At 41.6% G+C, this 25950-nt stretch overlaps 1 protein-coding gene, 1 non-coding gene and 1 pseudogene across 5 annotated transcripts; 1 reads left to right on the plus strand and 2 right to left on the minus strand.

The window, feature by feature from the left end:
• Positions 1-1118: 1118 nt before the first annotated feature.
• On the minus strand, positions 1119-3058 carry LOC132534278 (dihydroorotate dehydrogenase (quinone), mitochondrial-like; annotated as a pseudogene).
• Positions 3001-3108, plus strand: LOC132534518 (U6 spliceosomal RNA). Its single transcript, XR_009546224.1, has one exon. It is a non-coding gene; the product is annotated as a U6 spliceosomal RNA (small nuclear RNA).
• Positions 3109-7930: 4822 nt separating this feature from the next.
• On the minus strand, positions 7931-25348 carry MMADHC (metabolism of cobalamin associated D). 4 transcript variants are annotated; one of them, XM_060178107.1, is made up of 8 exons: positions 25142-25219; positions 24586-24651; positions 20279-20423; positions 16684-16901; positions 13437-13542; positions 12453-12583; positions 9887-9973; positions 7931-8546 (listed from the first exon to the last, which is right to left on the minus strand). In XM_060178107.1, the coding sequence occupies exons 2-8, from the start codon at positions 24592-24594 to the stop codon at positions 8352-8354; spliced, it is 891 nt and encodes a 296-aa protein (XP_060034090.1). In that variant the 5' UTR covers positions 24595-24651; positions 25142-25219; the 3' UTR covers positions 7931-8351. The 4 variants fall into 4 exon arrangements, with proteins under 4 accessions (XP_060034090.1, XP_060034091.1, XP_060034089.1 ...); XM_060178108.1 differs by lacking the exon at positions 25142-25219 and adding an exon at positions 23805-23975 and having other exon boundaries at positions 24586-24792; XM_060178106.1 differs by lacking the exon at positions 24586-24651 and having other exon boundaries at positions 25142-25348.
• Positions 25349-25950: the final 602 nt, after the last annotated feature.

Consider the following 25950-nt stretch of genomic DNA (forward strand, 5'->3'; position numbering starts at 1 on the left):
TGTTGACCTTGTTTTATTGTTGTAGTTATTATTGTTGTTATTGATGTCGTCGTTGTTGGATAGGACAGAGAGAAATGGAGAGAGGAGGGGAAGACAGAGAAGGGGAGAGAAAGACACCTGCAGCCCTGCTTCACCGTCTGTGAAGCGACTCCCCTGCAGGTGGGGAGCCTGGGACTCGAACTGGGACCCTTATGCTGGTCCTTGCGCTTTGCGCCACGTGCGCTTAACCAGCTGCGCTACTGCCCGACTCCCATCTCTCTTCTCTTTTTAAAAAATGATTTAAAAAAACGACCCAGTGACGTCATTAAGTGCTATCATGTGTGTGCAAGGTCTTGGGCTTATTTCCTACAAATAACAGAGACAACAGACTTGATTATCAGAGGCCTGGAAGGACCTGTCACATCTGAGCAAAGCTGTGGTCCTCCAGACATGGTAAGGGCTTAAGTCCAGGTGTGTTTTTTTTTTTCCTCAGGTTTATTTTATTATTTCAAGTCAAATGAATCACATATGAAATAGAAACCAGAGTACTAGGAATCTCAGCTATATTCTACCAGCTACCTGGTAGAATTTAAATTTAGTCCAGCCACCTAAATTCAGATTTATTTGTATGTATATATATATATATATATATACACAAATTCAGATTTATTATATATATACAAATTCATATTTATTATGTATATATATACATATATACACATTTATTTATTGTAAGAGAGAAAATAAAAGAGGGGGAGAAAGAGGGCCAGAGCATTACTCAGCTCTGACATAAGGTGGAGCCGGGGATTGAACATTGGCATCTGGGGTCTCAGGCAAAGTGGCACCGAGTATCTCCGCAGCTCTTAATCTAGATTTTAAATGAATTAATTTTTTCACCCCCAAGACCCCTTTGCTCTAGAATCACAGTTGTGGTTCATGCTGTGACAAGTGAGAGAAGAAAATTTTGTGTCAATTCCGGTGACTGACCCCTTCCGATTAACTTTTGGAGTCCAGATGGGCGTCCAAGGAAGGGCTCCTGTGGTTTGGGGCGTCGGTCAGTCCCTACTCTCCATCCGGCCACAGAGGGTGCCCTGATCTAGTGGGAAGGTTCCAGATCAAGCTTCCCACCTACAGCAGCCTCACTGCTGATCATCTGCTCCAGTGGAATCTGTGACTCTGGTAAAACCTTGGTTTTTCAAATGGGCTTCCAGCTCTTTCTTCCCTGTGCCCACCACCAGTAGTCCCTGGCAGGTGAGGGCGGTGTACAGTGGCACCAGGGAGGCCCCTGTCCCTTATCTCCTCCACTACTTTCTTTCCACTGCTTACATCACCAACTCCAATGATGGGGATCTCCCGGGTGATTTCAGTCGAAAAATCTCAGAGGGGCTTCTCACTCAGCCCTCCTGTATGAGCGCACAGGACACCTTCAAGGCTGGCAGGGTGGCCCAACACTCTTACCACACTGGCGCTATCCTTCTTGTCCAGGGTCGTGACGTCTGGTGAGATTTTCACCAGCACAGTCGGCTTACATGTTCCTTTTATTTTTTCCCCCTCTCATATTAATTAGCGATTTGTGAGACTATAAGTGAATAGGAGTGTATATTAATACCACTCCTGCCACCAAAGGTCTGCTCCCATCGCCCCCAGTAAAGTTGAATCTCTCTTCTCACCCACCACCCCAGAGTTTTTTACTTAGGTACCATACTCCAAAATCAGTCAGGTTCTGCTTTGAGTTTCCCTTTCTGTTCTTCTCCCTCAACTTCTGTTGATGAGTGGTGTCACCCATACTCATCTTTGTCTTTCTGACTTAGCTGACTTAACATAATTCCTTCTAGCTCCATCCAAGATGGGTAGGAGAAGGTGGGTTCATTATTCTTAATGGCTACGTAGTATTCCATTATGTAAATATACCACAGCTTTTTCAGCCACTCATCTGTTGTTGGGCACCTGGGTTGCTTCCAGGTTTTAGCTATTACAAACTGTGCTGTTATGAACCTAGATGTGCACAAATCTTTCTGGTTGGGTGTTATGGAGTCCTTAGGCTATATCCCTAGGAGAGGAATTACTGGGTTATATGGAAGGTCCACTTCTAGCCTTGTGAGACTAGACTACTCTCCCCAGAGGTTGGACAAAATTTTACATTCTCACCAGCACCTTGGTCAGCAAGCACCACAGCTCACTCTTTCCCTGGGGGCTCCAAAGCCCAGCTCTGTTGGGACTGGACACATTCACTGCCAAGTGGTCAGCCAAGTGGCCCAGGACTCGAACCCCTTCTGCATAGTCCAAGGCAGCATCCACCGAGGTCTTCTTCTTTCCCAGGCTGATTCTTAGTGGCGGTCCATTTTCTGTGAGCCTGGCTGCACCTGCCTTTGTCTCTTTACTGTCTTTTAATGTGCAAGTACTTAGACTCTCTCTTCATTTTTCTTCTGTATTCAAGTCACTAGAAAGCACTGTGACAATTGGATACTTCTACAGAAATTCAGTTCAAAAAGTAAAATAAATGATGTGCAATTATTAAACAGTTTGGCTTGCACTGGATATTTATTTTCTTTTATTTGTTATTAGATAGAACAGAGAGAAAATGAGAGAAGACCAGGGGATAGAGAGGGAGAGGAAAAAATATAGACATCTGCAGACCTGCTTCACCACTTGTGAAGTGGACCCCTTACAGGTGGGGAGCAGGGGCTCGAACCTGGGTCCTTTAACTTGGGAGTATGTGTGCTTAACTGGGTGCACCACCACCTAGCTCCCAGAGATTTTTTTTTAAAAGATAGAGCAGTTAATTTCAGAGAGCAAAAGAATGGCATTGGGGGGGGGGGGGGACTATGAAGAAACAAGTCACTAGCTGTACACAGGAGTCTCTGTTAACAGAAAATCTCAAATATCAATCTGGTAGAAATAATAGAAGCAGGTTTTTAAAAAACAAAATTTGAAGTTTCAAATATTTTGCAAAGCTAGAATTACGGAATGTAATGTTTCTAGGTAGCAAGATGGCGCCATCTACTGACCAAATGTCCGACTGCAGCCTATCTTTGTTGCGTATGAATGAAGGGTTGGATAAATTAAGACAAGTTAACATGGCCCCTGTGCAAGGATGACGTGCGAATTCGTGAAGCATTCCATATTTTTCTTTTAATGTTTATTTATTTATTCCCTTTTGTTGACCTTATTGTTTTATTGTTGTAGTTATTATTGTTGTCGTCGTTGTTGGATAGGACAGAGAGAAATGGAGAGAGGAGGGGAAGACAGAGAAGGGGACAGAAAGATAGACACCTGCAGACCTGCTTCACCGCCTGTGAAGCGACTCCCCTGCAGGTGGGGAGCCGGGGGCTCGAACACGGGATCTTTATGCTGGTCCTTGTGCTTCGCGCCACATGCGCTTAACCCAACGCGCTATCGCCTGACTCCCATCCCCATGCTGTTTCTCACACTTGGAAATTTTATTGTCTAGCATTTGTGCAGAACTTTGGGCTTGCCATTGCAAAACTACTCTGTGTCTATTTACATTTGATTGTAAGGGCTATAAATAGAAAGCTATCCTAAAGCCAAGAGCTCATTCATTTGAGATTAATTTGCCTTCACGTCCCAGCAGAGTTCACTTATTTCCCATGAGCGACCATTTGACCTTGTAAACGTTTATCTTTCTTTCCTCACTGAGGTTTCATACAGGGCTAATATCACTGCGACATGGACACAATGCAGCAAACATATTTCTGTACCCCCTGCAGCTCCCCTGTAGCTTTTAACTCAGTTTCAACAACTTCAAATCTAGCAATTTACATTTACGATTGTGAATTTGGAGATGGGAATTCATTTTACTGTTGTTCTTACTACTGCTACCAGTGTTATCAACCCTGACGATCAATGGGGTGACAGATGCCCCAGCCAGATCACCCTCATGTCCATACCAGCGCTATCCCTCGATCTCAGTGCCTACAGGCTGCTTCTGGTGGCCACTTTCCCCCTTTTATTTAAAGGACAGAGGAATAGAGACAGAGACACACCTGCAACACTGCTTATACAGTTTCTACCCTGTATGTAGGGACTGGGGGCTTGAACTTGGGTCCTTGTGCATGGTAACATGTGTGCTCAACTGGGTCTGCCACCGGCGACCCCCCAAATTCATATTATTTAAAATAACTTTAAATAAGGGTAAACTAAGTTACATGTTCTGTATACAGATGGCAAATGGATCTCACGTCCTCCTGCCATCAGACTAAAATACGGAGAATAAATTCTTAAAATATTGATTCCAGTGTTAAGGTTTTAAACCAAGAGACCCCTCATAGAATGGGAGGTCTTTACATGCCATACATCAGACAAGAGGCTAATAACCAAAATATATAAAGAGCTTGCAAACTCAACCACAAGAAAACAAATAACCCCATCCAAAAATGGGGAGAGAACATGGATAGAATATTCACCACAGAAAAGATCCAAAAGGCCGAGAAACACATGAAAAAACGCTCCGAGTCTTTGATTGTCAGAAAAATGCAAATAAAGACAACAAGGAGATACCACTTCACTCCTGTGAGAATGTCATACATCAGAAAAGGTAACAGCAGCAAATGCTGGAGAGGGTGTGGGGTCAAAGGAACCCTCCTACACTGCTGGTGGGAATGTCAATTGGTCCAACCTCTGTGGAGAACAGTCTGGAGAACTCTCAGAAGGCTAGAAATGGACCTACCCTATGACCCTGCAATTCCTCTCCTGGGGCTATATCCTAAGGAACCCAACACACCCATCCAAAAAGATTTGTGTATACTATGTTCTTGGCAGCACAATTTGTAATAGCCAAAACCTGGAAGCAACCCAGGTGTCCAACAACAGATGAGTGGCTGAGCAAGTTGTGGTCTATGTACACAATGGAATACTACTCAGCTATTAAAATGGTGACTTCACTGTTTTCAGCCAATCTTGGATAAAGCTTGAAAAAATTATGTTAAGTGAAATAAGTCAGAAGCAGAAGGATGAATATGGGATGATCTCACTCTCAAGCAGAAGTTGAAAAACAAGATCAGAAGAGAAAACACAAGTAGAACCTGAACTGGAATTGGTGTACTGCACCAAAGTAAAAGACTCTGGGGTGGGGGGTGGGGGGGGGGAGAATACAGGTCCAGAAAGGATGACAGAGGACCTAATGGGGGTTGTATTGTTATGTGGAAAATTGAGAAATGTTATGTACAAACGATTGTATTTACTGTAGAATGTAAAACATTAATTACCCAATAAAGAAAAAAATGATTGAATATAGTAAAACAACTGCTAAATCAGTTAGTAATTAAAGAGTATAATTAGGAACTATGAAAGAGAGTGATTTAACTATCCAAGAATTACAGGTTCATGTGAACAATGGTGGGGACTGCCCACTGTCCAAAGGGAGACTGGGTCAACATACTCTGCCACTGCAGGAAGATGGGTTTATAACTAGTGCAGCCTAGAATGCTCCTAGCTATGACCATGGAATGTGAGCTCAGACCTACAAGGATGCAGAGGCTACACAGGTTCCTGTGCTGGTTATGGACCCCAGATCAGATCAATGGGGCTTACAGTTGATGGCATTTTTATACTTTTCCCATTTTTGGGAGCTACTCTCTTCCCTGATCCAGCTTTCTAGTCTCATTCCCGACTCGACTCTGACACCATCTTCCCACGCAATACCTTTAGCTCACCTGCATGCCAGTTGTCAGGCTCAAGCAAGAATTAATAAAGACATGGGTCTCTTGGAATATACCTAGATTTCCTAACTTTTCCTAAAATGGAAAACCCAAATCTTATCTGCTATATTCTTGCCTTTAGGTTCCTGATTATTAAACAATTTGTCCTGCTTTCTATCTTAATGCTTTCAGGCACCGAACTACAGATGCTACCATGATGCCAGCCTGACTTTCCTGGGCAGATGACCTCACCAATGTGTCCTGGAAGCCCACCTGCCCAGAGCCCTATCCCACTAGGGAAAGTGACAGACAAGCTGGGAGTATGGATTGACCTGTCAACGCCCATGTCCAGCAGAGAAATTATAGAAGCCAGATCTTCCACATTCTGCACCCCATAATGATCCTGGGTCCATCCTGCCAGAGGGATAAAGAATAGGAAAGCTTCCAATGGAGGGGGTGGGATGGACAACTCTGGTGGTGGGAATTATGTAGAATTAGAACCCTTTTGTCCAACGACTTGTCGTTCATTATTAAATTTAAAAAAATTACAAGGTTCTAGGAAAAGTTCAAGTACTTGGCAAAATTATTATTTTTTTTTTCTAGAGCACTACTTAATTATGCTGGTGCTGGGGATTGAACCGTGATCTTTAGTTGTTTTTTTTTTTTTTTTGCGTAACTATTATGCCATCTCCCCAGCCTCACTTAGGTTGCTCTTAATGGAGAACATTAGACTTAAATGCAGAGCTTCAGTTTTGTTTCCAATATATTAAACCAAACAGATTTTATTTCTTCCAAATGAGGTTGGAATTTCACGTCAGAGTGAGAAGCCTGGCCGCCACTCTGGCTCCAGAGTTCACGCAGGGAGGCAGAGAGCCTCAGGTGTGCCAGCTGTTGGAGAGGTTTCCGTCATTGCTCCGGTATCTTCTTATATACCCATGGCCACATCCTCCTCTTATTTCGTTAGAGAGCACTTTCATCAAGTTAAGACGGATTAATGATTTTAAAATGACTATTATCTGAAGCACCTGGGAAAATGTAAAAAACCACTGATGCTTAAGTCTCATCAGGCTAATGAAATCAATCTGTGAGTGTGGAACTACCTCATTAGCATATTTAGTTGCCCTCCCAGGGTGATCAAATCTATCACTACATCTACAGTCACAAGGTGCTTTCTATTAGAGGTTCTCAAGTGGAGAGTGAATTGCCAGATGAATTACAGGACGTCTGGTTAAATGCTTTGCAGATAAGCATGTTGCTCCCCAGGGGAGATGCGCAATGTCTGGAGATGTTTTGGTCATAACCAGGGATTGCTAAGGACGTGTAAAGGGCAGAAAAGGTCAAGGATGTTGCTAAACCTGCTAACACAGAGGACTGATCTCCAAAAAGAATTGGTTCAAACAGTGCTAAGCTACAGAAATCTTGCCGTGTAGAAACACAAAGACTAGTCATGAAAGGAAGACAGGGTTGGAGCAAAAGTGGACTTGTGTTCACAAATGTGAGAATTATGCTGGTATTACAGGCAAGAAAAGCCCAAGGAGGAAGGTTTCAATCGTGGAGTTAGTGAACTTCTGTTGGAAGAGAGAGTAGATCTGTAATTGAATTTTAGGATTCATGCTTCAATAAATTTTCAAAGGCATTCAGAGTTCAGTGGAATGAATTCTCAATTTTCTTCATCTATGGGATGTGGATGAAGTGTTAAAAAGCTTTTTTAGCTTAAGTTCTGCAACTTTGGTGATTTTAATCAATGAATGAACTTCTTGATACTGATGATGAGACAAAACCACACCAGTTCAGAAGCACTAAGAAGGTAAAAACTATGGGGGGGGGGGGGGAGTTTGCACGGTAGAGCAGCGGGTAAAGTGCATTTGGTTTACAACAAAGCAATCCAGGTTTGAGTCTGGTCAACATCACGGAGCAAGTAAGCTTAGGTGCTCTAGTCTCTCTCTCTCTCAAAAACAAAAAACCTACTAGAACAATGAAGTCCCAGTGATGACAGACAAATAAACAAGTTTTTGTCATAAATGAGGTATTTCTATAAAGCACCGGAACCTTCATTTATTGCTAAATCAGAGAAATATGATTTAGTAGCTAAGGCACAATTTTGTCTAAGAAAAAACTACATTTATCTGTTTCACCCTAGGAATTAAGAATTATTTTTTAGTATAAATGAGATTCATACACTTCTATACATGATGATGTAGTATCATCATTATCATTTAATAATAAACATAAAAATGACACTCAGACAAGGAATAGAACAGGAAACAGGTAAGAAAAAAAGAGAATGAGATAAATTATAGTGCATCTGGAATTGTCAAGTACGTTTATTAAAGACAGTTAAAAGGATTACTATTATAGTTTCTCAGAAATCTCTTAGAAATATATACTATCACAAAAGCATATGACCATAACCAAATGTGTGATTTATTTTTGGAAAAAAAGTAGTTTTCCCAAGAAAAAGGAGAAAGAAACAATCTGAAACAATATCCTCATTACATGTCTATCACCACATTCTGCAGGACGTGTGCCTTCAACATGTATTCAATGATATGACTATTTGAGATCCGAACATTACACAGCCATCGCCAAAGGTGTAGATGCATAAATGTTGAAATAAATATCTAGAATAAGTAAATTTTTAAAACTTTGATAGTTTTTATAGATCAACCCAAATGTTATGTACACATAGCACAAGCAAATGAATTGGAATTACTGCTAATTTCCACTCAATTTCTTCATAATACGAGTATCTGGTGTTGCATTAGTGAAGATACTTCCTACAAACACATGGGTGCCCCACAGACTATGTCGAATTACTTTACAGCAGCCAAGATCATCAATAGAGAATCCTAAATGTCGATAGCGTTCATCTGTCTCAAAAAGAGTGTTGCTCGTATATGGTCCAAAAAACTAGAGGAAATACACACAAAAATAAAGTCATATTTTTATTACTAAGAAAGAAAATTTTATGCCTATAAATATACATAACAAAAAGGACACATACAGCATGTCCCCAAACCATCTCCTTTTCCCTTGAATTCTGAGTATGTGAAATAAATGATCTAGCAAGTTTCTTGTTAGATCCAAATGCATGACATTATAGAGATTTTAAAAATGAACTAAACCATCGACAGCAATTTATGGATCTTCTTAACAGTTTTCAAGATAAGGAAATAAAAGACAAGAGTGGAGTTTTTCCTTTTAGTTGGTAATATATTTTTTATTTTAAGAAGAGCATATTTCTATTTTAAGAATAAAAAAAGACTACTTTTTTAACTGGATGATATATCTTAAGTTAAAAAAAATGACTTCCTCTTTAAAAGACTTATTTATTTACAAAAAAAGAGAATGAGAAAGGAGGGGAGATTATATATGAGATTCAAACACTTTTATGCATGATAATGTAGTATCATCATTATCATTTAATAATAAACATATACTTAAAAATGACACTCAGACAAGGAATAGAACAGGAAACAGGTAAGAAAAAAGAAAATGAGATAAATTATAGTGTATCTAGAATTTCCAATAACGTTTACTAAAGACAGTTAAAAGGATTACTATTATAGTTTCTCAGAAATCTCTTAGAAATATGTATTTATTATCACAAAAGCTTATGACCATAACCAAATGTGTGATTTATTTTTGGAAAAAAAGTAGTTTTCTTATTAAAATAAATGAAATAAAATAAAAAGGGCTGGGAAGATAGCATAATGGTTATGCAAAAGATTGTCATGTCCGGGGTTTTGTGGTCCCAGGTTCAATAACCAGTCCCATTATAAGCCAGAGCTGATGACCCTGATGACTGTCTCTTTACCTTTCTCATTAAATAATAAATTAAAAGAGAGAGAGAGACAGAAAGGGAGAAAGTCATTTTAAACATTCTTTTTAAATCATCTACTCTAAAAATAACTATCTTCTTTCATGGTACTGATTGCTAATTTTCAAATAACAGAATAAACACACTAATTTCAGCATGAATCAAACAAGACTGATTTAGAGAGGATGGCACAAAATAACTATTCCCATTATTTTTTAATAAATGCAATTAAAATGATAAGGAAACTGAACGGTGAGCAGTAGAGGTCTAAGTTATATGTAGTGGATTAATAGTGGTCCTCTGGGTAAAACTGTGAGGATTTCTAAACTCTTAAATAATTTTTAAAAAGTCAAGGTCATAATTATTAGCAATTTATAATAAAAATGATCTATTATGCATTATGTAATGTGGCTTTCATGTAATTACTTACTGCCAAACCAGATGATGGATCAATGAAGTCAGCCCAATAGCCTTCAGCTCGAAGAGCGTAGCAGATTTCCTTAGCACCACTGATGAACTGGAGAGAAAGAGGAACAAGGATGTTCAAGATAGCATCACAACAGACCCCCCTTTCCAATACATCTTCTCCATCAGATTGAGAACTCAGTCAAATTAAAAAACATATTAAAAGGATTCAAAATTCAAAGTCATTATCTCCACTAGTTCAAAAGATTAATAATAGTCCACCTAAATACTTTCTTTTAAAAAGTCTGAATTTAAATTTTTTCTCATTAATTAGTTACCTTAGGAATTATTTGTAATCAGTTACATGCAATTAGTTTAATGTATTAAGAACTGTATAGTGGTTGCTTTGTATCTCACATGGTCAAAACAAAACAACAAAAAAAAGCCCAAAACATTGGGCCCAGAGATAATTTGTCTGGTAGAGCACTTACCAAGTGCAAGGGTCTGTCTGTCTGTCTGTCTACCTACCTACCTACCTACCTACCTACAGTAATCAGAATGAAAACAATTGGTCTGGGAGTGGTGGAATTGTGCATATGAGGCCCAGTGTTAGAAAAAAAAAGAAAAGAAAAGAAAAAAAAACTTAAGGGTCATTACTTTGAATGAAAGGCTTTAAAAAGCAAACACTTGTCTGTATGCTCTTTAGAAAGATCTCTATCTACTTATAATTATAAAATATTTCTGCAAAGGCACACTAAAAAAAGAATAATGGATAGATGAAGTTCAGGGCTGGATAGGATGCTAAGTTTTCACTACCTCATGCCAACTGTATAGTGTATAATCATTACATATCACCTGAACATATCACTTATTCAAAATTTTGGCCTTATTATCCTTTATTTATTTATCTACTTATTTTACCAGTAGGTAAGCAGTATAAAAAGGACAGTAACAATTATTATGATCACATTAAAATGTTTTTTTAAAAAAGGGGACAGATGATAAATATTTAAAAATAAGGAATTAGCTACTTTAAAAATTTTTCCTCTTTCCTTGGGACTTTAGAGCTTCAGGTCTGAAAGTCGTTTTGCATAACTATCATGCTATCTTCCTAGCCCTGACTGTAAAACTCAAAAAACTGTCATATAAGATTGGTCACTAAGAAGGAAAACAAAGGAGGTGATTTTCCTACTTGCTGCAGCTGTGTTTTCTGGCAAAGAAGTGGAGCCCAAGCAAAGTGATGCTGTCATAGAACTGAGGTCACCGGTGGGCCTAGACCTCGAATAAACCCCTCTTCATTGTTACCGGTCATTTTTATCAGGAACAACACAATAGACTCCTTTGTGGGGCCCTCATAGGACCTTGCCCTCAACTTGGATCAACAATGGTAGAGAATATTCCATCCTCTGAAGGGAGGCTGGACAACATACTCTATGCTACACCTGAGGAAGATGGGTCCTGATATTAGAACGTTCCTACTCATGACCACAGAATGTGAGCTCAGATCTACAGGGATGCAGAGGTCACATAGGCTCCTAAGCTGAATATGGGCCCCAGACCACATCAAATTGATGGGGTTTACAGTCAACAATATTTATACACCTTTCCCATATTTGGGAGCTACTCTCTTCCCTGATCCAACTTTCTGGTCCTTCTGCCAGCCATGACATCATCTTCCCAGATAAAAATTAGGATCAACGTGCATATGAGATTTCAGGCTCAGACAAAAAAAAAAAAAAAACAGCATAACCACAGACCCTTTGGAATGTAACTAAAATATGCCTACTAGCTATGAACAAAACCGGGTCCCCGCCCCCCCCCCCCCCAAGCCTTCATCTGCACTATTCCAGCCTTTAGGTCCATGATAGGTCAACAATTTGTTTGGCTTTATATGTTAACTCTCTTTTCAACCTCCAGGTTCCAGATGCCAGCAAGATGCCAACCAGACTTCCTTGGACAGACAATCTCACCAATGTGTCCTAGAGCTCTGCTTCCTCAGAGCCCTTCCCCACTAGGGAAAGAGAGAGACAGGCTGGGAGTATGGATCGACCAGTCAACACCCATGTTCAGCGGGGAAGCAATTACAGAAGCCAGACCTCCCACCTTCTGCATCCCACAATGACCTTGGGTCCATACTCCCAGAAGGATAAAGAATAGGAAAGCTATCAGGGGAGGGGATGGGATACGGAGTTCTGGTGGTGGGGATTGTGTGGATTGTACCCCTCTTATCCTATGGTTTTGTCAATGTTTCCTTTATATAAATAAAAAAATTAAAAAAAAACTGAGGTCACAGCAAGAGTTCTAAACTGGCAAAGCAGTTGGGATTTGTGGGGTGAGGTACTGGAGAAGGCGGAGATTCAGATATTTGCTTGCTACTATTATTTCCAACATTTCCTGAAACACATAATTAAAAAAAAATTAAGTAAGTAACAAAGGATTTTCAAAGACACTAAAAAGTGTGGTTTTTATTTTCAGTCAAGATGTACTGCAAGATACTAACAGAAAATAAAGGCTAAAGACTACTCAACTGGTATAAAACACTGATTTATTGGTATTGAAGTAAGATGAAACTGTCAGAAATTAAAAATTACCTTCTCTAAGAGCAGTTCTCTTTCGTTTTCTACCCCCTCACTCCAAGCAGTCATATCATTTTCAGTTTTCTGTGTTACAGTCAGGATCGTAAGTTTGTTGGCTGTTACCTCTGGAAATAGTGATTCAAAATCTATAAATGAAATAAAGAAAAATTCAGGCAGAAATAATTTGATTTTTTTATAAAAGAAACCACACATAAAGATACTGTTCAGAAACCAGAGTGATTTTGAGCTAGGTTATAAAAGCCTATTATTTTTGAAGAGGAAGAAATGAACTTAGTTTTGATTTACCTCTGCGCTTGCTGGATGAACTGAGATATTACTTCCAACAAATCAAAGTTGAGTTTCTGTTACTGGTCTCCTTACTAAATAAAAATTACGCAGACATTTCTCAGTTCCATTAGTTTATATAACTGCTGCTATATAAACTCACACTGGTTTAAGCTATTAAAAATTCTAGGGTCCGGGGACAGAGGGCAACTCTTATCTGTTCAACAAAGCTGAACAGTCTTCTGTTCTCTGTCACTACCTCACAGAAAAATAAATACATAAGTAAACCTAATTTTGAAGCCAGGGTTTGCTCCAGGTCTGATTTTGTATTCAGATGTAGAGACCAAAAGAGAAAGAGAGGAAGAGACAAGTTAGCACCAGAGCAATCCCCAGTGCCATGACACGTCCGTCACATTTGGTACTAGGGCTCGTGCCTGGGCCACCCACACGGCAAGGAACGCATCCTATGCAGGGAACAATCTCTCTGGCCCCCGATAAGTGTTTAAAAGGAGATGATTGAAAGACTGACTGTTCCGCTATAGTGGTATGATGACAGGGGATGATTGAAAATTTTTATCTGGGCCATGTAATACTTCCAGACACCCATAGTAAGACAATATGTCACAGGGAATTACAATTCTGATGGAATACAATAGTGAACACGTTAACAATCCAATGACATCTACTACACATTAGTGTAAAAGTACAATGTACCTCTTCGTAGCAATTCTGGACATGTTTGGATTGCACACTCTACTTTGGCACTTTCAAAGTAAGTTTCTGCACTGTTAATTTCTTGTTCAACAGGTACACCATTACTCTAAGAGGAATAAGACGTACAAGTAAACAAAATCTGGAGTTCAATCATTTTAATGTTAGAAACTTGTCCTCAAAGTTTTCAAAATAAACCTAATTCAACGGGAATGAGTTAATAATGCTTACTTATATACTCAGACTTTTTCTTTATGATGAATGTGAAAATAAACTGGTGTTCTAGGAGCTCCGTAGGGAACTAAAATGAATAGCTTTTATACAATGTTACCGCTTCTGATAGTTTGAGATCTAAATATCCCTTTTCCTTTGTTCTGTAATCTCTCAAATGGGTATAAAAACTAAACTACTAATATATGTCTTGTTCTAAAGAAGAATCTAGAGGTTTTTATTCAACTGACATTTACTGGGCACCTACTATATACATCACTATGATGGTAAAAACACAGTCTTCGCTCAGAGGGCACAGGACACTAACAGAAAACCAACAAATGACCCAGGAAATGGGGCAATGGATAAAGCCTTGGACTCACAGGCATTGCGTGTGCCAGAGTGGTGCTCAAGCTCTCTCTCAGAAATAAGTAAGTCTTTAAGAAAACATATGCAATCAAATATGAAGACTGCTGTAGTTACGAAGAATGAAGAAATTGACTGTGTTGGAGAAAGTTGAAACCATCACAGATGAATTACTTGTTAATTAAACATATGCTTTTGACAGGCAAAGAGTAAATGGAAATAAGACTAGGAGTTAAGGAGGAAAATGAAACATCTAAACTGTAGGGAAATACATCGATGCTATGTTCAGAAATGTTGACTTCAGGGTCAGAGAGAGAACTCATCAGCTGCGGCATGCACCTGGCCAGGGGCAGAGCCCAAGTTCAAGCTCTGGCACCACATGGATGATGCCAAAGCGCTGGGGAAAGCTCCTGTACCGGGGGGTCTCAACCTCTTAGTGTATTTCTACCACAATGAACGGTGGCCATGATGAGAGGCCCTGAATGCAGGAAGGAAATCAATACAATGTCCATTAGCCTGTAAGCAGCGAGGAACAGCAGGTACGGAGTCAGTGCGTGCACCTGGGTGGAGCATAGTCCTCTATCTAGCACATCATCTCCGGGGTTTGATCGCTAGCACTGTACATGAGGAAGTAGTACTTTCATTTCTTTTTGTTTGTTTGTTTGCCTCCAGGGTTATTTGCTGGGGCTCGGTGCCTGCACTTCGAATCCACTGCTCCTGGAGGCCATTTCTTCCCGTTTTTGTTGCCCTTGTTGTTGTTACTGTTATTGTTGCCACTGATGTTGTTGTTGGAGAGGAAGGGAAGACAGAGAGAGGGGGAAAGAAAGACAGACACCTGCAGACCTGCCTCACTGCCTATGAAGCGACCCCCCTGCAGGTGGGGAGCCGGGGCTCGAACTGGGAACCTTACACCTGTCCTTGCGCTTTGCGCCACCCGCTAAGCTACCTCCTGAGCCCCCCCATACTTTCATTTCTTACTCTCTTAAGTACATAAATACACCTTAAAATCTGATGCCCTGCAGAGAAAGCAGATTATGTGACAGACCTTCATCCAGAGGCTTATAGGACCCATGTTCGGTTCCAGGCACCAGCACAGTCAGAGCTGAACAGTGCTCTGATTATTAAAAACAAAACAAAAGAAACAAACAAAAAAAATCTAATGCTTGTTGTATGGTAAGAAAAAGAAGCAGATGACAGGAAAGTAGCAACCATTAATAGCCAGTATTTAGTGATCACCTAAGTGTACAGAAGTGTTCCATATGCATTTCCACATCTAATCCTCACAGAAACTTTGTAGGTTAGGGGTTATGTCAACTCTGTTTTACATGTAGAGGCTCAGAAAGGCCAGTTTTTCAAGGTCACAAAAATAAGTAAATAGCAAAGCTAATCTTTGAACTGGCATTTACTCTATCTTCATAGTTCCTTATGCACAATGTCTCCAAGAATCCAGGCAAAATAAAGAGGTTTTGAATTCTGACAGTAAGAGTTGAAAGGATACACATATTTTAAGAGCTATTTCAGAAATGGAAGCACTGCAACTTTGTCACAATTTGGAGAGAGAGAACTGATGGTGGTACTTTAATTTTTTTCTTGGAACAGTGGGAAGATGGTTAAGTCATTTATGTAACTGATCATAGGGCTGTTAAGAACAGGTTTAGGACTAATCAGTACTAGACATGAAAAGTCTAGGAATCTGTGAGATAGCCAGATAAACATGTTCAGCTGACAGAAATGTGGAAGCAGAAATAGCAAGTCGGGAATTATATCCTGTAACTGGTAGGCAGAGTAGGAGTCACTAAGACTTAAAAGGGATTATGCGTCAGGGGAGACCATCTATGTGTCCCAAGGCTAGATGTACATTGCTGCTCTTAACACTGGGTTGTTGTTGGAAAAGCCATGCCATACTTTTTAAAATTGTTTTCCTCTGCAAAAAAAATGCATCATGACTTTTCTGACAACCCAATATTGTGGCTTTGACCAAAGTCAGCCTAAAAACATGTAGAAAAGTGAGTAGGGATAAAGACTAGGGCCTTGGCAGAACTTAAGTAACTTCTCAATTGAGTGGGCAATGATTCAACACACTTTTACTGAGTTTATTATGCAGTAACAGTTTTAAACACTCATTTAACAAAACTCTCAGAGATTATTTTTTAAAATAACACATGAATAGGCCATCCACTTAAGTTTAACATATCTGAAAAATCTGAGAGACCTCAAAGGTTTACTATTTTAAATGGCTCTCTAAAGAAATATAAAATTCATCAGAACTGGGCTTGTATACAAATTGCAGTATCATGTATAAAACAGAAAAAACAGGGAAGACAAGATTCCGGTATACTAATATTGGGTTGTCAGAGAAGTCATGACTTACTTTTGTTTTTCTATCCACAAATATGTCATGGCATCCCTGACAACTCAATTGCTAAATGACTTACATTTGAAATAGGCATTATTGCGATTACACACATACTTTTGAAGAACAATGTAATTACTAAAGAAGCCAGTTTAAACTTAAGCAATATGTATATTTTACATGTTTGTTGCTTTTTGCATAATGCTGAAATTAAATCGATTCTCTGTAACCTTTTCAAGAGTAAGAAGCTCAGATTAAGTGAAAAGTAGTATAATAGCATTAATAACAGGAAAAGCAGAAGAAATGATAGTAGTAATTTACCTGAAATTCATTCACATATTGTGCCATCACAAACTCGTGCCTTTCACTTGACAAAGGTTCTGCTAGCACATCAGGTAAAGTTTTATGAACCTGGCTTTTCTTCTGTGCTGAGGTCCCATTGAGGTGACAATCAAAACCTATGTTTCCAGGGAGCTGGAATCTCTGATCTTGAGGACCAAATGGCCCCATAGTTTCGTCAGGCCAAACTGTTCGAGAGCCTAAAGAGGAAAATAAATAAATAAATAAAATCACTTTCTTAACAGTCAAATGTACTGGTAGACTAAAGAAAAAAGTTCATCTTATCATCAGTATTTATCACCTAAATGAAAGTCCTTTGACATTACCTCTGAGAATACATTAGTTCCATCTCAGCTCCAAAATAAATAATCAAAGCTACCAGTTGTCAGCTCACAGGCAAATCCATTATTACGGAACTGATCTAATATTTTATTATATGCCCGACAACACAATGCTGGATAATCATTAAGACATACAGCAAGTCTTTATGTACATTCACTATACTGAATGAAACCCAGGACATACTACAGTAAAAAATAAATACTACGTCAGAGAACAGAATAGATGGCATTTACTTTAATTCCTTGTATTTATGTGCAGTACCTTAGGAATACATTAGGTCAAGTTTCCAAGAGGATACCTTTCAAATTTCAGTGCACATTAGAAACCTTCAAGATAGGAATGTTATTTCTCAAACATATTTTGTCACATAATTTAACTTTTTAGTTGTTGAACAAGGATTCACAGCTTCTGAATAATATGAGCACTGTTACTGAAAGTAAGAAATTAAGGTTTATTAAGGAAGCAACATAAGTATATCACGATGATTAAAGATAGTGATAAGTAAAATGGATTAGAAGCAGGTTTTGCATATAGTAAGTTACTGATTTGATTAACACTAACATGCAGAAAGTCTCAATTCCATTTACAGGATTCCGGGAAGAATGGTGAAAATAGTAGTAACAAAGGATCAAAAGAAAATTTGTTTCATGAAGGACCATGAGTGTTTAAAAACACAGAAAACCTAAAGTCGAAGGAAATGCTTTAAAAAGGAATATTCATCACAGTGCACAAGGACCCAGGTTGAAGCCGCCAGTCCCCACCTGCAGGGGAAAGCTTCACAAGTGGCGAAGCAGGGCTGCAAGTGTCTCTCTGTCTCTGCCTCTCCCTCTCTATCTCCCCCTCCCCTCTCAATTTCTCTCTGCCTTTATTTAATAAATAAAAAAAAAGGAAGTAGGATTTGAGACGGAAGTTGTCCCAGGAGTTAACTGGGCAAAAGAAGTGGGGAGTAAAACTCATTATGAACAGAAAAGTTTGGGTCAGAGCTCTGGACATGAGGACTGAGAGGCCAGTGTGGCGGAAGCCCGTGGTCTAAGCACACTAGACACATTCTAGTCCCCAACAGGTTCCCATTCCAAGTAAAGTGAAGTTAAGTCAAGGGTGGTGCTCTGATAAGCCTGGGAGCAGTGCTAGGAGGGCTCACTAATATTGCAGGGTCTTTTCACACAGGCCAAGGGCAAGTCTGATGAATCGTGTGGTTCTGCAACAGAGAAAGCAGAGGTGGGTCACCTAACCCCCTCGTCTCCCAAGGTCAGGCCCAATTCCTCTACTGTTTTCTTCTCTGTAGGTATGGTGATATACTCACGCACTTTGCAGCCTTGGTCAATGCTGTATCTCTTGATTCATTCATTCATTCTCATCTGTTATTTATGAGGGCTATAATAAACTTTGAGGTGGCGCAGTAGATAAAGCATTGGACTCTCAGCCACAAGGTCCTGAGTTCAATCCCCGGCAGCACATGTGCCAGAGTGGTGTCTGGCTCTTTCTCTCTCTGCCTATCTTTTTTTTTTTTTTTTTTTCTTTTTCCTCCAGGGTTATTGCTGGGCTCGGTGCCTGCACCATGAATCCACCGCTCATGGAGGCCATTTTTCCCCCTTTTTGTTGCCCTAGTTGTTGCAGCATCGTTGCGGTTTTTATTGCCATTGTTGACGTTGCTTTGTTGTTGGATAGGACAGAGAGAAATGGAGAGAGGAGGGGAAGACAGAGAGAGGGGGAGAGAAAGATAGACACCTGCAGACCTGCTTCACCGCCCATGAAGCGACTCCCCTGCAGGTGGGGAGCCGGGGGCTCGAACCGGGATCCTTATGCCGGTCCCTGCGCTTTGCGCCACGTGTGCTTAACCCACTGCGCCACTGCCCAACCCTCTCTGCCTATCTTTCTCATGAATAAATAAACAAATTCTTAAAAAAAAAAAAAAGGAATATTCAAAGTAAGGACGACAAAAGCTGAATAAGGGCAAGAGACTGGCATACTTTAATGATGACTCTTTACTATCAGGCCATCCCATCAGCTGGGGCCCTAGTCAGGGAGTCCTGAGATTCCCACACAGACATGATGGGCCTAGACCTCAAATAAATCCCTCTTTCCATTATTACTGGTCATCTCCACATTAGGAACAACACAATGGAACCTTTGGGGGCCCCCACAGACCTTGCCCTCAGTGTGGATCAACAATGGTAGAGAATGTTCCATCCTCTGAAGGGGAGTTGGATAACATACTTTGTCTACCACTTGAAGAAGATGGGTCCTGAAATTGGTCAACTCGGAATGTTACTACTCATGACCACAGAATGCGAGTTTGGACCTACAGTGATGTAAGAGGTCACATAGGCTCCTAAGCTGAATATGGTCCCAGATAAAATCAATGGGGTTTACAGTCAACAATATTTATACACTTTTCCCGTATTTGGGAACTACTCTCTTCCCTGATCCAGCCCTTTTTCCAGCCATGACACCATCTCCCCAGATGATTACTTGATTCAGCTGCATAACAGATGTCAGGCTCAGGCAAAAACTAATAAAGTCATGGACCCTTTGGAATATAACTAAAATAGACCTAATAGCTATTTCCAAAACGGAGACCCCAAATCTTCATCTGCAATATTCTAGCCTTTAGGTTCCTGTTTACTCAACAATTTGTATGGCTTTATATGTTAACTCTTTTTCAGCCAGTAGGTTCCAGATGCTACCATGATGCCAACTGGACTTCCCTGGACAGAAAACCCCACCAATGTGTCCTGGGGCTCTGCTTCCTCAGAGCTCTACCCCACTAGTGAGAGAGAGAATCTGGGAGTATGGATTGACTTGTCAACGCCCACGTTCAGTGGAGAAGCAATGACAGAAGCCAGACCTTCCACTTTCTGCACCCCATAATGCCCCTGGGTCCATACTCCCAGAGGGATAAAGAATAGGAAAGCTATCAGGGGAGGGGATGGGATACAGAGTTCTGGTGGTGGGAACTGTGTGGAGTTGTACCCCTCTTATCCTATGGTCTTGTCAGTGTTTCCATTATATAAATAAATAACAAAACAAGAAAATTGAAAATTGAGGAAAACTAAAAAAAAAAAAAGAGGAATATTCATTCTTCGCTTCCTATATTGTAGTTCTCCAATGACACATGTATGACAGAATTATAATTTTGTTTTTAATGGAACGAAGGTGTTAGAAGGCATATAGGAAACACGGGTTTAAGATTTTTGAGACAGTTTTAAGCACAGCAACAGAAGCTTTTACTTACATATGTCTGGTGGTGCAGTGGCAACATGAGACTCATCAGACCCTGAGGATCCTGCAGTTGAAAAGGTTTTGGGGATGACAACCCTTTTAACTAAGGAATAAAATCCTGGGAGATAGGAAACCAGCCTGGCTCTATTACAGAGCACCTATGAATGACAAAACAAAACCATTAAAGTTGTTTTAGATACAAATGTTATATATACTTACATAGATGATCTAATGAATTTTCACACTGCAGTTTATTTTCTAAAACTAAACAAGCATCTGCTATGTTATAAGTAAGTCTATTAATTTTTAAAAATAAACAAGACCAGATCAGAAAAAGTACTAAATTACTTTAAGTGTATATCCCTTTTCCAAAAAAAAAAAAAAAAGGTTACTATCAAGAATGCTGCAGTAGAAATAAAAACATCTAAAAGATACCCAATTTAGCAACAACACTAAACCCTGCAAGACTGTAGGGAAACTGTGAGGATGCGGTTGAGCGTGGTGGAACCTCCCATTGAGAGCTGGGCGCCTGAGGAACACGGTCTTCCTGTCAGCCTCACTCTACCAGAGACTGAGCATGGCAGAGAACGGCCTTCAGGCTCAGCTTCACCTGTCAGACTCTGCATTCCCAATACAACAGCTTACTTCCCTGTCTTTAAACCAAATGTTCTGCTTATTCAAGATACCAGAAGTTATCATGCCTGACCCATCTTCTCTCTGCTCTCAGGACAACTCTGTCTGTCAGCCATTGACAACCCCACTTCCTCATTCCCAAAACTGCTCTCCTGCTCACACAGATGCTGTTAGAGGCTTTTCTCACGTCTTTGTTCTTGCCCTTCTGAATAAGACGATAACCAAACCTGAAGCTCCTGACACTCAAGGACCCTACACCCATGCGCAGCAAAGCCTAGCTTCCTCATTCCTTACATCACTCACCTGATAGTTTTCCCAACCCCTTACCTCTCTCTGCCCCTTTTCTGCTTTAACCATATATGGGATAAACAAGCTACTTCCCTCTGCAACCCTTTAAAAGCCTTGCCTCTCTGATCAATAAACGGATTTGTCCATCAGACATTCCCCTGGTGATCTCTTGTTGCGTTTCTAGCTACGAACATGGAGAAAAGACCTAGCGGACTCTCTCCGGCTGCCTCAGAGCATATTCTCTCAGGCATCCGCTTCTGGTGTACGACAGAGCGGCCATGCCAGGGAGTCTGTGCCCGAGAGAGGCCTTTCCACAAGAAGAATGGCACATGACTAGTCAGAATCTTCTATCCTCAAAATAAGGCACTTTCAAACCTCACAGAACCGAAGCTTGCTTACTTCTGAATCCTTGTTTTTCTCCTATGGCTAGTGTTAAGTTTCACCTATGGTACCTTTTCTCCTGTTTCCATGGCAATGTCCCTTATCTTTCATTTTGACAAGTAGTCTTTGTGGTAAACTTCCTCTTGCTGTGGTCATTTCCCAGCCTGAGTTACAATGGGTGAATATGCATTTGTTGCACATTTCCCAAACATAAGCTTTAATTAGACTTGGGGTGAAATTATGTAACGCAGCGGTTGCCAAAGTGGCATGGAATATAACCCACTGTTTAGTTGGGTTACATTTTTTTTTTCTGGAAGATTAAAAGACTTTTTGTCTTATTCTGTTTATAACAATACAACCCTCACTAGGTCTTCTGTCATCCTTTTTTGGACCTGTATTCTCCCCCCCATCCACCTGTCTTTTACTTTGGTGCAATACACCAATTCCAGTTCAGCTTCTACTTGTGTTTTCTCTTCTGATCCTGTTTTTCAACTTCTGCCTGAGAGTGAGATCATCCCATATTCATCCTTCTGCTTCTGATTTATTTCACTTTAACATGAATTTGTCAAGGTCCATTCAAGATCGGCTGAAAACGGTGAAGTCACCATTTTTTACAGCTGAGTAGTATTCCATTATGCATATAGACCACAACTTGCTCAGCCACTCACCTGTTGTGGGACACCTGGGTTGCTTCCAGGTTTTGGCTATTACAAATTGTGCTGCCAAGAACATATGTGTACACAGATCTTTTTGGATGGATGTGTTGGGTTCCTTAGGATATATCCCCAGGAGAGGAATTGCAGGATCATAGGGTAGGTCCATTTCTAGCCTTCTGAGAGTTCTCCAGACTGTTCTCCACAGAGGCTGGACCAATTGACATTCCCACCAGCAGTGTAGGAGGCTTCCTTTCCTTGGGTTACATTTTATTGTAGCATAGTCACAGCCATTTGTCTGTGCATTACAGGTTCATAATGGTAGAAGATAACTAGTCACAGATTCTATGGTCTCCTAAACCTAAAATATTTACTTTCTCATCCTTTTACATTAAGTTTGCTGATATTTAGTTTACTATAAAAAAGTATAAGAACAAACACTGTATTATGAAATGATATTGAAAAACCTAAAAAATATGACACAGGTGGGGAAATAGGAAATGTTTCATGCAGGACATATTAACTTTTAAAGAAATGTGTTGGGAGGAGGGTAGATGTCATCAATTCAGGGGAATAAAGGTAGAGCTGAGAAATGTGTATTCTGAAGAGTGCTAGGGTGGCTCTACCTGGGCAGAACAGTAGTAGTGTTCTGTGTTAATGGCTGGGCAGAACAGTAGTGGCGTTCTGTGTTAATGGCTAGGGGTGGCTCTACCTGGGCAGAACAATAGTAGCATTCTGTGTTAATGGCTGGGAAACCCTCATAAACACCAGAATAAAACCAGGTTGGTAGGCTACTTTTAAAACGTATTTCTCATCACATCATTTGATTTATTTATCATGTTCCATCATCACTTTGATTTGACTGTTGATCTTCCTAACAGAGCTCTGACAAAGTCATCAGTTGACATAAAGACCCAACTTACTGAGTTTTAGGCTTTCTCTGACTTACTCCTGACTTTACAGTGCAAGTTTATTTCTTTTAATCTTTTTCACATATTTTACACTCCACTAAGTGGAACAACTTTTTGATGTTTGAACACAGTGTTCTCATTTGAGCATAATTTCTGCTCTCCCCACCCTAAACTCAGATAACCCAAATCATTATTTCAAAACTCAGATTCAACGCTTGAGTATGGTAACGGCTGATGGTGGGGCTCTCAGGAACTTTGGAGGTGGGTGTGAAAGTATAATCCTACAAGTTGGTAAACTACTAGTAAAATCGTTAAAAATGTTATTTAAAAAAATTCTCAGATTAAGTGTAGCTTTCTAATAGACCAGTACTTTGCATTTGTACCTGATTGCATATTGCCTTATGTTTCCGAGCAAGATTCACTGAATAACGTCATCTACTGTAGAACTTGGAAAGTTCTTCCCGGTACCCAGATGGTTACAACACATTCCTTTTAGTTAACCAAAGGAAATAAAACTCAACTGACATGTCTTTTGCCTGGGTTGCACACTTGGCAAAGCAGCGTAATAATATCCAAGTGAGCTCTTCTGCCACCTGACAAGTTTTTAAAAATATATTCAAGGCCGCTGGTGCCAGGGTTCAAGCCTCCCCCCCCCCACTGCCCCCAAACACACCTGCAGGTGTAAGCTTCAGAAGCAGTGAAGCAGTGCTGCAGGTATCTGTCTCTCTCCCTATCTCCCCATCCAGGGCAATTTCTCTCTGTCCTATCAAATGTAAGAAAGAAAAGAGGCCACAGGAAGCGCTGGATTCATTCTGCAGGTACCAGTGACATCACTGTGATAACCCTGGGGGCAAATAAGGAAGTAAGTGAATGAACAGCGAAGATTAAAGAGAGGTGGTAGGTTGATAGGTAGGTAGGTGAGTAGGAGGGTCGGAAGGAAGGAAGGGAGGGAGAGAGGAGAGAAGGGAGAAGGAAGAGAGGAAGGAAGGGAGAGAGGAAGGAAGGGAGAGAGGAAGGAAGGGAGGGAGGGAAGGAGGAAGGGAGGGAGGAAGGGAGGAAAGAAGGTAGGAGGGAAGGGAGAAAGATAAGTAGGGAGGAAGAAAGGGAAGGAGGAAGAAAGGAAGGGAGGAAGCAAGGTAGGTAGGAAACACAGGAGGAAGAAAGGTAAGTAGGTAGGAAGGGAGGGAAGAAGGGAGGGAGGAAGGTTATGTAGGTAGGAAGGGAGGAAGAAAGGAAGGGAGGGAGGAAGGTAGGGAGGGAAGAAGGTAGGAAGGGAGGGAGGAAGAAAGGAAGGTAGGAAGGGAGGGAGGGAGGGAGGGAAGGAGGGAGGGAGATAGGTAAGTGGGAAGGGAGGGAGAAGCCAGGACGCGACGCCGGGTTCATCTGCGCCCTGAGACGCCCCCACGTCCCCCTCTTCACCACCGCGGGGCTTCTTAGGCCGCCGAGTTACTCACACTGGCCATTTCTAGCCGAGCCGGACGGCGCAGGGGGCAGAGGCACCTTCTCCCGTCAGGTTACTGCTGGGGAAGGACACAGACAGACACGGACACGGACACACACACAGCAGCGACTCGTTACTCGCAGCGCCGCGCGCGGGGGCCCAGCTCTTCCCCGGAACCCCCGAGCCCCGCCCTCGCCGGACAGCCGGACAGAGACGCGGGCGCACCACACCGGCGCCTCCAGGTCCTCTCGGCTTCCGTCCCCCGCCCCCACCACTCCGACCCCAACGGAGACCCCCGCGGGGCAAGGACGAGGGAGCGAGGGTCCTGCTCGGCAGCCAGAGGCTCGAGAGGGAGTCTAAACACCCACCGGAGCCGCCTGGCAGCAGCTCCAAGGCACAGCTTCCGGCTAGCTGAGGGGCAAGGAAGTGACAGGCTGGAAACGGGAGTGACGGGGCGGCCGCGGACAGCGGCAGGGCTGCTTTGGGGACGGGGACAATAGTGAGAGTTACAGCCCGAAGAAGGGGCCAACTTGGGGGGACCAAAGCGGGCGGAAGGCAGCCAGCCGTACCAGTCTCCACCGCCGCTGCCCACGGCCCCGGAGCCCGACTCCTCCAGCTGGGAAGATGGCGGCGGCAACGGCAACGGCAACGGCGCGGACGGGGCGGGCCCCTCCCTCGGCCCCTCCCTTGGCTGGGGTCAGACTAGAGGAGTCGCTACCGAGCACATGGATGGCAAGGAGCGTCGAGCCAACGATGCGCATGCGCACAGCGGATCTCTGGCGCGCCTCCTGCCGTTGGCCCGGGCGGGTGATGGGGAAGTGGAGGCTGGAGACGTTGGGTGTCCGAAGTGGACTCAGGGTCAACCGCGTAAACGCGTTGATTCCTTCGATAAGCTTCGTCCACGCCGAGACTTTCTCGTTAGTCTTCAAAGACAGCCTTCTGTTCAGTTGCTTACTTTTCACGAATCAGTGTTTTGGAGCCCAGGACTATAGGCTCAGTAAGTAACACTTGCCTCACGTGAAAGTTTATCACATCCATTTAGCAATTGCATTTTTTTTTAAAGTCTTTTATTTATTTATGAGAAGGATAGGAGGACAGAGAGAGAAAGAACCGGAGATCACCTTGGTACATGTGCTACCGGGGATTGAACTCAGGACGTCAGGCTTGAGAGTCCGATGCCTTATCCACTGCGCCACCTCCCGGACCACTCAATTGCATTTTTTTTTAAAATTATTATCTTTATTTATTTATTGGATAGAGACAGTCAAAAATCGAGAGGAAGGGGGAGACAGAGAGGGAGAGAGACACCTGCAGCCCTGCTTCACCACTCACAAAGCTTTTCCCCCTGCAGGTGGGGGCCGGGGGCTCGAACCAGGGT

This window comes from Erinaceus europaeus, chromosome 18, assembly GCF_950295315.1.
Source record: "Erinaceus europaeus chromosome 18, mEriEur2.1, whole genome shotgun sequence".
In the NCBI taxonomy this organism is placed as follows: Eukaryota; Metazoa; Chordata; class Mammalia; order Eulipotyphla; family Erinaceidae; genus Erinaceus; species Erinaceus europaeus.

Excerpts from the sequence above, each read along its gene's own strand:
- MMADHC (XM_060178106.1), bottom strand. The coding sequence starts at position 25,333 with ATGCGCATCGTTGGCTCGACGCTCCTTGCCATCCATGTGCTCGGTAGC. Across the intron at positions 12,584-13,436 it reads TCCAGAATTGCTACGAAGAG|ATTTTGAATCACTATTTCCA; the intron begins GTACATTGTACT and ends TTTCATTTATAG. Across the intron at positions 9,974-12,452 it reads GAGAACTGCTCTTAGAGAAG|TTCATCAGTGGTGCTAAGGA; the intron begins GTAATTTTTAAT and ends CTTTCTCTCCAG.